General features: G+C 46.0%; 1 protein-coding gene across 1 annotated transcript in view; it reads left to right on the top strand.

Moving 5' to 3' along the window:
* The first annotated feature begins 224 nt into the window (after positions 1 to 224).
* The window catches only part of SREBF2 (sterol regulatory element binding transcription factor 2), a 54,541-nt gene continuing 41,356 nt past the window's right edge, over positions 225 to 13,409 (top strand). The window contains exon 1 of the mRNA XM_031463348.2: positions 225 to 338. Coding sequence (XP_031319208.2) covers positions 251 to 338 — 88 coding nt within the window. The 5' untranslated portion in view covers positions 225 to 250. The remainder of the gene's footprint in view (positions 339 to 13,409) is intronic.

Genomic DNA, 13,409 nt, shown 5'->3' with positions numbered 1-13,409 from the left:
TGACCAGCCTGGTCCCATTGACAACAAACAAGGGGGTGCGCGGTCTGGGGGCGGGACCACAGAGGGCGCGGGTCGGGGCGGGGGAATCCCGCCCCGCCCCTCCCGCACGGCGCAAACATGGCGGCGGCTGGCACCGGCCGGTGAGGCGGTACCGGGCAGGGGCTGTTGGGTGTCATGGGCGGTGACGGCGGCACTACCCCCACGTCTCCCTGAGCGGGACGGCAGGGGGTCTTCTGTGCCGAGCCGGGCGATGGACGAGAGCAGCGAGCTGGGCGGTCTGGAGACCATGGAGACGCTCACGGAGCTGGGCGACGAGCTGACCCTGGGGGACATCGACGGTGAGTAGTGGGTGGAGGAGGGAAGTGCGGGGGCGCGCGGGGAGGAAGGGGTTACGGCGGCGCGCGCGGGTGCGCGTGCGCCCACCCCTAGCAGCCCGATCTCGCGCGGGAAGAACTGGCACGCGCGGTCGCCCCGTGGGTCCACGGCCGTTCCGGGAGCTGAGGGTTTGAGTCCCGTCCGGCCTCTCCGCTCCGGCTGGCCGTGGGATCTGCTGTGGGGCGCCTCGTGTCCGGAAGTGAAGCGAGGGTCGTGGGGCCAGGAGCGCGGAACCGGGGGCGTCGCGGGTGTCCGGCGGGAGCGGCCTTGGGACAGCACGCGGCCGCCGCCTCCCTCGCGCGCCTACACGAGCCGCGGGAGGTCCCGCTAGCTCGCCCAGCGGCTCCGCGTCGCACCTGTCAATCGCCGCGTGGGCGGCTTTGGGATTCCGGGAGTCGGGCCTCCAGGCTTTGCTCCCTAACCCTTGATCTTCCCGGGGTTGACCCACGGCCGAGGCTCCCGGCGCTTGGGGAAACTTTGGGCAGCGAGCGGCTGCGGAAGCAAGTTGCTGATGAAGAGAGCGGGGTCGGCGGAGTGTGGACGCGTCTCTCTGGGATAGAGATTTGGGCGCTCCTGCTGTCGCGCTGCAGAGGGAGTTGAGCAGCAGGAATTTTGAGTTGTGGCCCCTCGGGGACAGACTGGGGAGCGGGTGGCCTTTGTTCCGGCGACCTTAACAGCTGAGAGGAAGAGCTGGTAGGACCCAGGGATCCTCTCTTGCAGTCCTCTCATTTTGTGACCACGGAACCCAAAGTTTGGAGAGGGTCAGCGACTTGCCCAGGGTCACCCAGCTGGTTACGGAGCATGGTTCCTGGGTCAGTGTTGGTGTCGCTACATCAAGCTTTCACCTGATGCTTGGGGGTGAGGATTCCAAAAAATAGGTCAGTTGTCATAATAACAGCTCTGAATAATAGTTGGGCTCTTCTGGTATTCCAGGCCCCAGACACTTTATATTGTTTCACTTATTTCTCACTGCAATCTCTTGAGGATAGATATTCTCATTGCTCCCATTTTAGAGGTGACTGAGGCCAGGAGATGTTAATTTGTCTAAGGTCACTCACTTTAGATTGTCCAGAACCCATACTCTTAATCAGTAACTCAGGTGCATTGTGCTCTTGAGTTTACGAAGTACTTTCATATCCAAGGTCTTACTACAGGCTTACAGGCAGGTAGGATAGTTACAATCTATACAGGTAAAGAAACCAAAACAGCAGAAGATTCTCTTCTAGGGGAAGAGAGAAATGGCAGCAGCTAATTGAAAGGGATCTGTTTCCCATTTTGCTTCTGTAACATTTCACCCCTTGGCCTGACCTTGTTTTCTGATTTTGGTCATCCGGGCAGTGTGGTAAGACCCTTAAATGAAGCCCCAGGTCTAACCACAGACTTTTCCACTGAGTCCTGCTAAATACTGAGATGTGTTGATGAAAGAGGGGAGGAAAGTTCTTGAAACTTAACAAGGGCAGCTAACATGTTTTGAGTACTTATGTGTCAGGCACCGTGTTAAGCACTCATGCATTAATGTTCTTAATCTGAACAAGTGTCATCAGGTAGAGACTAATGGTTATACTACACTCATCCCCTTTTCATAGATCCTGAAACTGAGGCTCCGGTTAGTTCATTCACTTACCCGAGGATAGGTAGCCAGTAAGGAGTGTGTCCAAAGCTGCCTGCAAACAACCTCACACAACGAAATTCATGTGCATTTTGCATTCGTATTCTAAAATTGATTCCTATTTGTCTTAATTTGTAATGTGTTAAAGTGCCTAGTGGTTAAGTATTAACCTTATCCCCATAGATTTCTGAGTAAAATGTACATTCTAGAAACTACTACGGTGATTCAGTGGCTTCACAGGGGCTCCATATTAGATTTGGGGAAAAATGGCTCCTTGTCTTCATTGGTCAACAAGTATTCAAGTGCCACCTGTGTTTTCTGAGCTATATGGGGCATGAAAAGGTAGGAAAGATAGAATTTTATGGCTTCATGGAGCTCGAGATGAGTAATAAAACCGTAGGCCCGAGTATCGAACAGCCCACAATAACACAGAGCAGTAAGTAAAAGTCAGCATCTAGGGAGCTTGGTAAGGTCTGGCTTACCAAGAAGACCATACCAAGGAGATGGCTCTTGACCTAGGCCTTGGAGGAAAGAAGGGTTGGGCAGGCTGAAGGCTCATGGTTTACAGATACAAATATCCCTGAATATTTCCTCATCCATCCATCCCCTCTCCAGAATGTCAGCCCCTCAGGGCAGAGCCTTCATTTTGTTTCTGTCATCTAGAACTAAATATTTGTGGAATGCCCAAATGAATCCAGGGACCTTGAGCCAGGCAGGATTCTAAGTAGTTCTAGACCCAGCCCTTGGTGTTGGGTTGGATCAGGGCTGGCCAGCCCAGATGACTGGCCTAGAAAGGAGCCATTTGGGTGAAGAAGAAGAGACTCTGTGGATTTGAATACATACGCTTCCTTTGTAAGTGTGGTAGGGGAGAGAGGGTACCTGCAACCTAGAGAGCTCTAGGAGGCAGCCGTCTGGGTATGAGATGATGATACTGAGAGGGTGACGGGATGGGAATAGGAAGTGGCATTGTGCAAGATGCTGGACATGACAGGACAGAGCCTCATTGAAAGCTTGGCCCTGAAGGCAGAGCAGAGGTGGAGTTTTAAGATTCCATTAAATCTTTGATCCTGGGAGGGTTCAGAAGCCAGCTGGAAGAGCTGGTTTGGGGGCAGTGATAAAAATTTGTCTTAAAAGGACTGAAATTGAGGTGCCAGTAGGAAAAGGGAGGCAGATACTCTGGAGAAGGTCAAAACTGGGGTTGGAGATTGAGGCATAGTCACCCATTGATGAGTTGAGGATAGAGGTGAGAGAGGAGGATGGAACCAAAGGTCAGATCAGGTGAAGGAAGTATAATAAACTAGGGGAGATGAGCACCTTGGAAACGAGGAGCAGTTAGTGGATGATGGAGGCAGTGCTCAGAGGACAGCAGGGATGACAAGGTCATGAAAGGAGTCATGGGATTCGGCAGTTAGGAGGCCCACCTTTGACAGAGCAGTTGGATGAAGCCATCGAAGGCTAGATAACCCAGAAGGAAGTTGACAGTAGCAGGTGGGGGGCACATAGAGGCAGCTGTTCTCTTTGGAGAAGGTCGAAGACACTTTGCAGCGAGCTGATTTAGTTTCTGTCTTTACGGATTTGCCTGTTCGGGATATTTCATATAATGGAATCATACACTGTGTGGCTTTCTCCACTTAGCATAATGCTGAAGTTCACCCAGGTTGCAGCACAGTGTTCCCTTATGTGGATACACCATGTTTTGTTTACCATTCATCAGTTGTTGGACCTTTAGGTTGTTTCCGCTTTCTGGCTTTTATAAATGAAGCTGCTATGAAAATTTGTGTACAGATTTTTCTATGGACATGTGTTTTCTTTACTCTTTGGTAGATCCTCTACATTTTTGTTGCTGTTAGTTTTTTTCCTAGGGCTTATAAAAGCCCCATTTATTCAGTTGTTTACTTTCCATGTTCCTGTAACTAAATCAGCCCTAAATCTTGTGACAAACTCAGTATGGTGGTCAGTTCCTTTTATCCCCCTTGTTGATGTCTGTTCTGGAGCTTTCCCTCTTTTTGCCCCATCTTATGGTTGTCTAGGTCTGCTGTTCCCCACTTATCCTGGGACTGCCCTTAACCGTCACCCCAGGGGGTGATGTTGAAGCCCCTGTTCCCTAGTTCTTGTTTTTTTCACTCCCTTGTTTTGATGGAGCACATCCTCCAGTAGCTTCCTAAGAAAGTACCTTGAAAGTGAGTTTAGGGAAGGGCCTTGCCTCTCTGAAAACATCTTTATTCTAACCTCTCCAATTTGCTAGTTTGGGTGAGTTTAGAATTTTACGCTGCACATGATTTTATATCAGAATTTTGAAGGCACTGCCTAGTTGTTTTCTAGCTTCTACTACTTGAGAAATCTGATACCATTTTGATTCTTCACCCTCTGTGTGTGACATACTTTCTCTGGAAGCTTGTGGGATCTTGTCTTTATCCTTGGTGCTCTGAGTTCCATGATGATGTACACTAATGTGACCAAGCTGTCAGCACTGTCCTTGCTTGGTGGGCTCTGAAGGGCCTACGAAGTCAGATACCTGCATTCATGTGGTCCTCTTGCTGGCAGCCCATCCCGCACCCTAGTCTTGGGCCTCTGCTGGCTTCTCCCAGCAGTCAGTTCCATCTTTGGCAGAGTCCTTTGATGGTACCTGGCTCTGTAAAGGTGTCTAATGAGGAAAGGAAAATTCAGAGTGTTGGGTGGGCCCCTGGCCTGGGTGTCCACGTCACTGGGAAGGTTGGAGTGGTCAACCCGGTATTGGGGAGGGTGTGGCCAGCACAACACTGGGGAAGGGAGGTGAGTAGGAGGGGTGGAAACTGACTTCATGTTTCTCCAGTGAGTCATACTTTGGAAAAACTGTTCAGTGAGGTGAAGCATAGGTCTACTTTTTACCTCTGTGATACTTAAAAGCTTTGTCTTGACATTTGAATGTATATCACTGTCACTAATGTTTGGGTTGAAAGAGCTGCTGTTGCTCGTAGCTTATTTATTTTCTACCAGTTTTTAGCTCCTGACCTCACCCAGTTCTGTTTCCCAGAACCCATCTTCTGGAGTTGCTGAGACCACTGAGTCAGTCTCCTTGGGTTTCTCCTCCTTCCTGGGTCTTTTGCCCTCGCCCTTGACAAATGTTGCATTCACACTCAGGCCTTTGGCCCAGTGTTCTTGAGTTCTTGAGCTGCCTATCTTTCACTGAACAGTCTTTTCTGTCATTCTCATACTCAGCTGATGTCTTGGCATTTTTTTTAAAAGTATATTTTTGCTTATATCTCAACTAGGTCTTTTTTTGCTCAACTTTGTAATTTAAAAAAGGATTTCTTGAGGGGAGGGTATAGCTCAGTGAAGGTCATGGGTTCAATCCCTAGTACCTCCATTTAAATAAATAAATAAGCCTAATTATCTCCTCCCCCATCCCCTAAAAAATAAAATAAAATAGCTGCTTAGTAAACATTAAACACCCACAAAGGGAAAAAAAGGGAATTCTTAAGCAACTTTATCAGATAGCATTTCTTGAATATCAGATTCTCTCTCCTGCTGGATTCTTGTCTGAACTTTATTAATGCGCACACAGATTGTTACATCTTCACTTACAGACTGCTGTATGTTGAAAGTGGAGGAGGAATTGCCATGTAATCCAGTGTAATCCGTCTGCGGAGGGAAACACCTATCCACCTCCCTGTGGAACATTTGCATCATTTGCAGTTTTTCATTAGCATAAGTACTGTTGCCCTGAACTCGGATGAGCAAGTCATTTTGGAGTTAGTTCATTGGTACATTGTTTCCCAAAGAGGACTCTTCAAGTGAACAGCTGGGTGACAGCTTTTACACACTGCCAACTATAGCCTTTCATTTTTAAGACTTTTCCTGTGCTATAAATTACTGTAAGGCGGGGGGAGGGTATAGCTCAAGCGGTAGAGTGCATGCTTAGCAAGCACGAGGTCCTGGGTTCAATCCCCGGTACCTCCTCTAAAAATAAATAAATAAATAAAACCTAATTACATCCTCCTGCCAGAAAAACAAAAAATTACTGTGGTGATTGGGACCACTTGGAAAATATTTTAATTTTTTCAAAAATGTAACACATTCATATGAAGAATGAGAAATATAAAAAGATGTGAAATGTCTTGCCCCAGCCCTGTCACTATCTGCTTAGGGCCCACAATCTCCAAGTTATTCATTTTTTCATTTCTTTCACCTCCTTCAAAACTTACTTAATGCAAATAGAAGGAAATAACAAGTATGATTTTCACCTTTGCTGTTCATTTTATTTTTCGCAAATAGCTAGCATGCTGTCAGCTTTGTTCTTCTGCAGCTTACCCTTTTTTTCACTAACAGTGTACGTCAGAGAGCTCTCCAGCCCCCTTTCTCACTGCTGCATGTTTTTTCATTGCGTGGATGCTCTAATTCATTCATTCACTCCCTTTTTGATGGACATTTGACGGTATTTCCAGTCTTATTATTAAAAGCATGCTGTGGTAAATAGCTTTGTAAATTCCTCATTTCACACCTGTGCAGAATGCCCAGAAGTGGGGTTGCTGGGTCAGAGTGGGGATGTGGTATCTCCACTGTCAATGCTGCAAGAATCAAATGAGAGAAAACATAAAAGAAAGGGGCAGGAACTAACATTCTCTTCTGGCTCATTGTGCATTTGCAGTTGTAACAGATCCAGTCAAACTGCTGTCCCCAGTGGATGTGGCAGTTGCTCCCTCACCAGTGTGGAGGAGAGGGTCTGTCCCCCCAGCTCCCAGCCAGAGTCTGGAACTCTAGTCCTTTTATTCTGCCCGTCTCTGCCACATGTCTGCCAGCTTAGAGCTGGCGCCACCGCAGCCCCCCAGCGTTGCACGTAGACAGACCCCTCTGTCCTGGCCTCCCACTTCCTCATTTGACTTTTCTGTACTTGAGACCACTGGAGGTTTTGAAATCACACTGTTGGCAGCCCCTGCTATGTGCCCAGCACCGTGTCAGGTTAGACCTGCAGTTGAGACCCTGATGGAGGGCCTGTTTTGGGCTGGGCTCTGGGTACAGCATGAGCAGGGTAAGCAGGGTTCCCGCCCTCATGTGTTTGTGGTCCTTTACCTACATTGTCTCATCATTCGCTTTTGCTTTTAATTCTTTCTCCAATTCCACGAAATGTTACAGATGAAGAAACTGAGGCCCAGACCACACAACTAGTAAGTCATAGAATGGTGACCTCAAACCATACGAGTCCAGCTCCAAAACCCATGTACTTTTCCTCTACCTCATGCCAAATCCCTGTCTGATGTAAGCGGTCTTCAGGGTTGTGAACACCAGGTGGGGTGGTGGGCTGAGGCTAGAGAGAACCAGGATCCTCTGCTCAGTCCACATGTGTTTATCAAAAAGGATCTGCTCCAGGCTGAGCACTTAAAGTGGTTTCCCCTGGGTCCTACAGCACTTCTCTGAGCCTTAGTTTCTGCTGCAAGGTGGGGCTGGGGGATGTCTACACCACAAGTGCTGTAAGATTTGAGGGAGCTGAAACATGATAACATTCTCCTTGGCTATCTGAGAATAAATGAGGAACTACAAGTTGCAAGTTGACTCTTAGGACCAAGGGGCCTTTTTTAGAATACAGTTTTAGAATGTTTATTTTCTCCTTTTGAAAGGGCTTTTGTAGGTATGGGGGGGGCGGGACACAAAGGATTAGTCACAGAGTACAGGGTAAAGTGTTCCATTTTGGGACCACAAGACTCAAGGGTTAAACTTTGTTGACATGATGGAATTTTTTAAAGAGTAGCAGGATCCCAGAGCCTGGGCCACAGAGTAAGGCTCTCTGGGGAACCTCTGTTTAGAAACTAATCCTAAACCATTGAAGGGCTTGGAAACTGGAAAACAGCTCTTTCTGCATCTCTCTGGCCTTTGGAATTGCTAATGAATACATGTCTAAATGAATCTTGTAATCTGGCTTCTGCGTCTGGTCCCGTGGAACTGGTCTGTTGGGTTCGGGGTTTAGTTTGGAAAAGTGATGAAATTCTGGCTGCTGAACCAGATATGGAACTGCCTTATTAAACCAGCATCTGCTTCTCTCAGGCCCTCACCATCCATAGCAACAAGTGGAGGTAATGCTTCTAAGTGTGAACATTCCTGTGAGGCCTTAGATTTGTACAGGGCCTTCTGATAACACTGTCTTCCTAACAGTGCTGTGGGGTAGGTGCTTGATTTTTATTCCCATTTTGCAGATGGAAACATGGAGACATAGAGAAAAAAATGGTTTGCCTGAGGTTTCCCATGCTGATAAAGTGGTGTCGAGAGTTGAACTTGGGCCCCTAACATCGGCTCCCACACTCTTCCCCACCCTGTGGGAATGAGGTGGGAGATGCTCTGACTCGGGAAGCCTGTCTAGGAGCCCCTGTTCTGGTCAGAAGTTGTTTCTTCAATTTTTAATTTAATTTTTAAAACGTGTTCATTCCGGTTCAGCGGGAGTGAGTATCAAGTGTATTCTCAGCACAGTGCTAGACTCCAGGGTATTAGAGATGAATGAAACAGCCTCAAGCTTCAGGGAGCTGCCATCTAAGCAAGCAGGCAGAATACAAAGCAGAATACAACAGAGGAACAAACTCCAAGTTTTTGGAGCACTACGGAAGGCAAGCAGGAATATTCTCATGGCTTCTGAGCTGAGTTGTGAAGGGTGAGTGAACAGAATGTTAGAAAGGAGAATTTAGAAAGGCAAGGTATTCATTTTAATAGAATTGAACCAAAGTTGGAAATAATTTGGCCTGTTCTGGGAATACATGAGTCACTGGGCAGAGTACAGTGTAGGACAGAGGTTCTGGAGCTTGACTGTACCTCAGAGTCCACCAGGGTACACCCCCAAAGATCCAAATGTGGAAATAGAGTCTAGGAGGGGCACCTAACTACTGCGGGAGGCAGAATTGGTGTCCAGGCTGGGCGAACAGCTGTTTTGAAAGCCTTGCCCACTGTGCTCAGGTGTCGGGGTAATTTGCAGGCTACACTCTTGATAACTTACTTGTTATCTTTCTCAGACACAATTTTGATCAAGTCTCTCTCCTGCTTCAGTGTGTTCTGTATCAGTCAGGAGTTTGGTGATAAGCAGCAGAAACTGACCCTGGCTAGCTTGAACAGAAAAGGAGGTTGTTGAAAGGATGGTGCACAGACTGATCAGAAAAGCTGGAGAGCCAGACTTGGAAAATGGGCCAGAGCCAAGAGAGGCTCAGCAGCAGAGCTCAGCTGAGGGTAACCCAGAGCGATCTGTTCAGGAGGTGATCTCTGCCTTGTCCCTGCTTCCTGGGGTCATTCCTGCAAGAGTCACTTTCCTTGTGGGAGCATGCATTCATCAGAGCTGACTGGCAGGAAGCCTTACCGCCAAGACCACCCGGTGGGAGTTCACCAAAAGGAAGATCAGGGTGCTGATGGGCGGGTCGGTCGAATGATGATAGACAAAACCGAAGTGGCAGATGTCCACTAAGTTTTCCAGGCCATGGCGGTGTGGTGCCAATAAGGCCTTTCACAACTTAACTCTAAGCGGCTCCGTCTCGCCACTCTGTTCTCCGTGCTCTCCACTGCAGTGACTACAGGACATTTCCTGGTGCCCTGGCTTTGCTTAGACTGCCTCCTTTGCCTGCAATACCCATCCTTCTTCTAACTCATAAAACTCTCCTCCTTCTAGGCTCAGTTTTCACTGCCTGCCAGAATGGAGCAGTCCTTTCTCTGCCTTCTGACAGCCCTTTCTTTGTGAGGCACTTGTCTGTTCTCTCCCTTGTCACAGTTTATGGAGTTGGCTGGGCTTCTCTGTCTTCCCTGGGAGGTGGGAGGTGGGAAGAGAACCATCACTTTGGAGCCCTTGCTCTATGCTGGGTCCTGTGCAGGGCACTCAGGGTCCTGCAGCTTCCGGCACCACGGTACACAGCGTGTGCATATGCTGGGTGGCTGTTTGTAGCATGGTTTAATAACTGGCTTTGCAAGTATTATTTTTGTCCATAGTCTTAGAGAGATTTAGGGTGTGGTAATGAATGGAAGGGGAGGTTGCTGGGCCTTTGGGATCTTTCAGTTTTGCCTGGATGCCTTAAGGATTGAAAAAGGTTGAGGTCCCTGCTCTAGAGACTGCCCCCAGGAGGAGGACCGTTGGGGTGAGGTGGCTTGTGCCTGACTTGTCAACACTCAGTCACCTGGTGTTGTGCAGCTTGAGGCTCTCGAATCACAGAGCAGAATTGCGCAGGAGCAATCCTTGGAGACTTACTCTCTGTGTGTTGCTCCACTTGTAGTCTCTTGTTCCAGGGGAGGGAGAGAACAGTGTGATGCAGGGCAGGAACAGGGAGATACAGGAGCCCCTGGGATGACACACCTTCCCTTCCTGAGCTGGGCATGTTCCCTCTCATTTGAGAACAAGGCTCTTACTGAGCATCTGCCTAATGCCAGGCTCTGTTTGGTGACATCAATGCAATAATAGAAACAAAGCATCTGTACAGTGTGGTGGCTCAGAGCTTGAATTTAAATCCTAGCTCCACCACCTGCTGACTGGGCGTTGTTGGATAAGTTACTTAACCTCTCTGTGCCTCATTTTCCTTATGTGTGAGGTAGAGGTGATAATGACACCCAGCTCAAAGTGTTGTGGCGATTAAATGATGAATTCGCTGCAAAGTGCTTAACGTAATTGTTGACACGTAGTAAAAGCTCAGTAAATGTTTACAATACTGTACTATTTTTATTATTACTACTATTAATTGGCTTTTTTCTTAATTGTTCTCAAAGTCTATTCTTGACCTCTTTCTAAGAGCAAGCATTTCAAAGTAATAAATAGAGTAAGATGGACAGCCTTCTAAACATGGGGGTGACAACAGATCTGGTTCCTCTACTTTAGTATTGGGTAAGGACTGGAGGTCTGAGTTCCAGCTGGAGTGCAGGGTGGATGTGGGGTGGGGCTCTAGGTGTGGCAGCGTTCTAGAGCTCAGTCACTGTGAGGTGAGGAAGCCCCCCCAGTGTGGTTGTTGGGGTGACTTCTGGAGCAGGGTGCTTCGAAAAGAGCACGGGGCCAGGGTGGGGGTGGAGGGGACTCCTACCTCAGTCTGCTGCTCACGGACTCACCTGCCTAAGACTGCGTGCAGGTCACCCCCTCTTTGGACTTGGACTTGTTTCTTCCTGTGTAACAGTCACCACTGCCACCACTTTAAAGCACTTCTGTGCCAGGCATTGTTCTAAGTGCTGTGCACATATTAACTCATTCAAAAGAGTGCTTGAATTAGCACTCACAGGGTGATTCGAGCTGTGTACCTGAAGTGTGGATGTGCTAACAAGGTATTAAAAGCAGAAACAATGGGTGACAACGCTAATGAGCTCTTTTCCAGCTTAAAAAAAATCACATTTAAATTCTGTCTATATACACACATATACTCATACACACACTTGAGAGAAATTGCAGTAAAAATCAACAACAAAAGCTTTTTAAGCAACATATTCCAACAAGTTCCTCTTGCATCGTGCACCTTTTTTCATCCTAACATTCAGCACCTGGCCCTGGCAGGTGTTTGCACAGGGTTTCTCTGCCAGAACATGTGCCTTTTGAAGGTGTTCAGTTCTGTATCTGGCACACAGTAGGCTCGGCTGTTTGTTGAATGCACGTCCTAAGGGATGTGTCTGTTTTGGTTTGTCTTTACTTGAAAAAAGAGAGATGCTGTTTTAGAAAGGAGCATCTTTTCAAGGCACAAGTTCTCATTTGGAGAATAATTTAATAATTTGAGAGGAAGTTATACTTGTGAAATACAGCCAGGCAAAAATCTCTCTCCCCTACTCCCCCATGAGTGAGTTTCATGCATGTTACCCTGAGATGAATCTTCTTCCATTAGCATTGAACTTAATATCGGAGGTAATGAGATGGATTACGTAAGTGCCCCCTCCACACACACCTAGGTTCTCCTCACTTTTCTGTCACTGGAGATCTGTCTTGCATCTTTCCTCCAAGTTGTGATGAGAGTAAATGTAAAATCCAAGCAGTGTTTGTTTTGTAGGGGAAATAGTGTGCATGGAGGAGAGACTCAGAAACTAAATACAGATATAAATTCAAATCTCAGCTCAGCCACTTTGTAGCTTATGTGGGGGGCTTGGGCAAGTAATTTTCTGAACCATATTTTCCTCTCTTATAAAGTAGGATAATAATACTAGCCTGGGCTTATGTAAAGTACTAAGTAGGTGTTAGTAGTTACCATTATGTTGTCCGCATAGAATCAATATGAAATGGATTTAATTTCAGTCATAACCATCTCTGTACATTTAAATAAAATATAAATATGATTTCTAATTAGAAAATACGTTTATTAGCTTTGTCACTGAGCTGTTTTTGCTTTTAAACATCAATAGTATGACTGTTGGCTTCTGTTCAAAGGTTAAATTGGAATCCAACCTGGAGAGATCTCTTTTTCAAGTTATGTTAAAAAAAAAACTATGAAAGAATCAAATATCAAATACATTTTATTATGTGCTGGACATATTCCTATATATTAATATATGTCCATCAGAGTTTGGATTATTCCCGTATTTATAAGTAAAAAATCTGAGTCTCAGTGAGATTAATTAACTTTCCAAAGGCAACACAGCAATTATGTTACTAGATTCACAGCCTGGCCTTGCTGGTTCCACAGCCAGTTCTCTCTTTTTTTTTTTTTTTTTTTTAATTTTAAGTTGAGAATCCTCATTCTGTTTGGCCTTCCAGTTAGTTCTTGGTGTAACTTTTTGAGATTCTGCTTTTCTCCTTTAATATGATTCTTCGCCACACTTCCCTCACACAGTCCCTAAGAGGTGGCCTGTTTCCTAGTGTTGATGATTTTTTAGAGTCTCATACATAACCAGGACTTTTCTGTAATCATTTTTCAGAAGAATCTCTTCATCAGTTGAAGAAGTTTTTGTTTCAGCTATTTTGATGTTCTCTCAAGTCAGAATTTAGCCCTAAGTTTTTGCTTGGAATGATTTCTTTTTTTTTAAATTGAAGTATAGTTGATTTACAGTGTTGTTAGTTTCAGGTATATAGCAAAGTGATTTAGTTATAAATGCATATATATATATATTCTTTTTCAGATTCTTTTCCATTATACGTTATTACAAGATGTTGAATATAGTTTCCTGTGCTATACAGTAGGTCCTTGTTGTTTATCCGTTTTATATATAGTAGTGTATATATGTTAATCCCAAACTCCTAATTTATCCTTCCCTCCTTTCCCCTTTGGTAACCATAAGTTTGTTTTCTATGTCTATGTGAGTCTATTTCTAGTTTGCAAATATGTTCATTTGTATAATTTTTTTAGATTCTACATATAAGTGATATCATATGATATTTACCTTAATTTGACTTCACTTAATCTCTAGGTCCATCCATGTTGCTGTAAATGGCATTATTTCATTCTTTTTTATGGCTGAGTAGTATTCCATGGTATGTGTGTATACATGTATACACACACACACACACACACACACACCCTACATCTTCTTT

Source organism: Camelus dromedarius, chromosome 11, assembly GCF_036321535.1.
Source record: "Camelus dromedarius isolate mCamDro1 chromosome 11, mCamDro1.pat, whole genome shotgun sequence".
Lineage (NCBI taxonomy): Eukaryota > Metazoa > Chordata > Mammalia > Artiodactyla > Camelidae > Camelus > Camelus dromedarius.
Note: the sequence above shows the minus strand (reverse complement) of the source record. Positions and strands in the feature narration are given on the sequence as shown.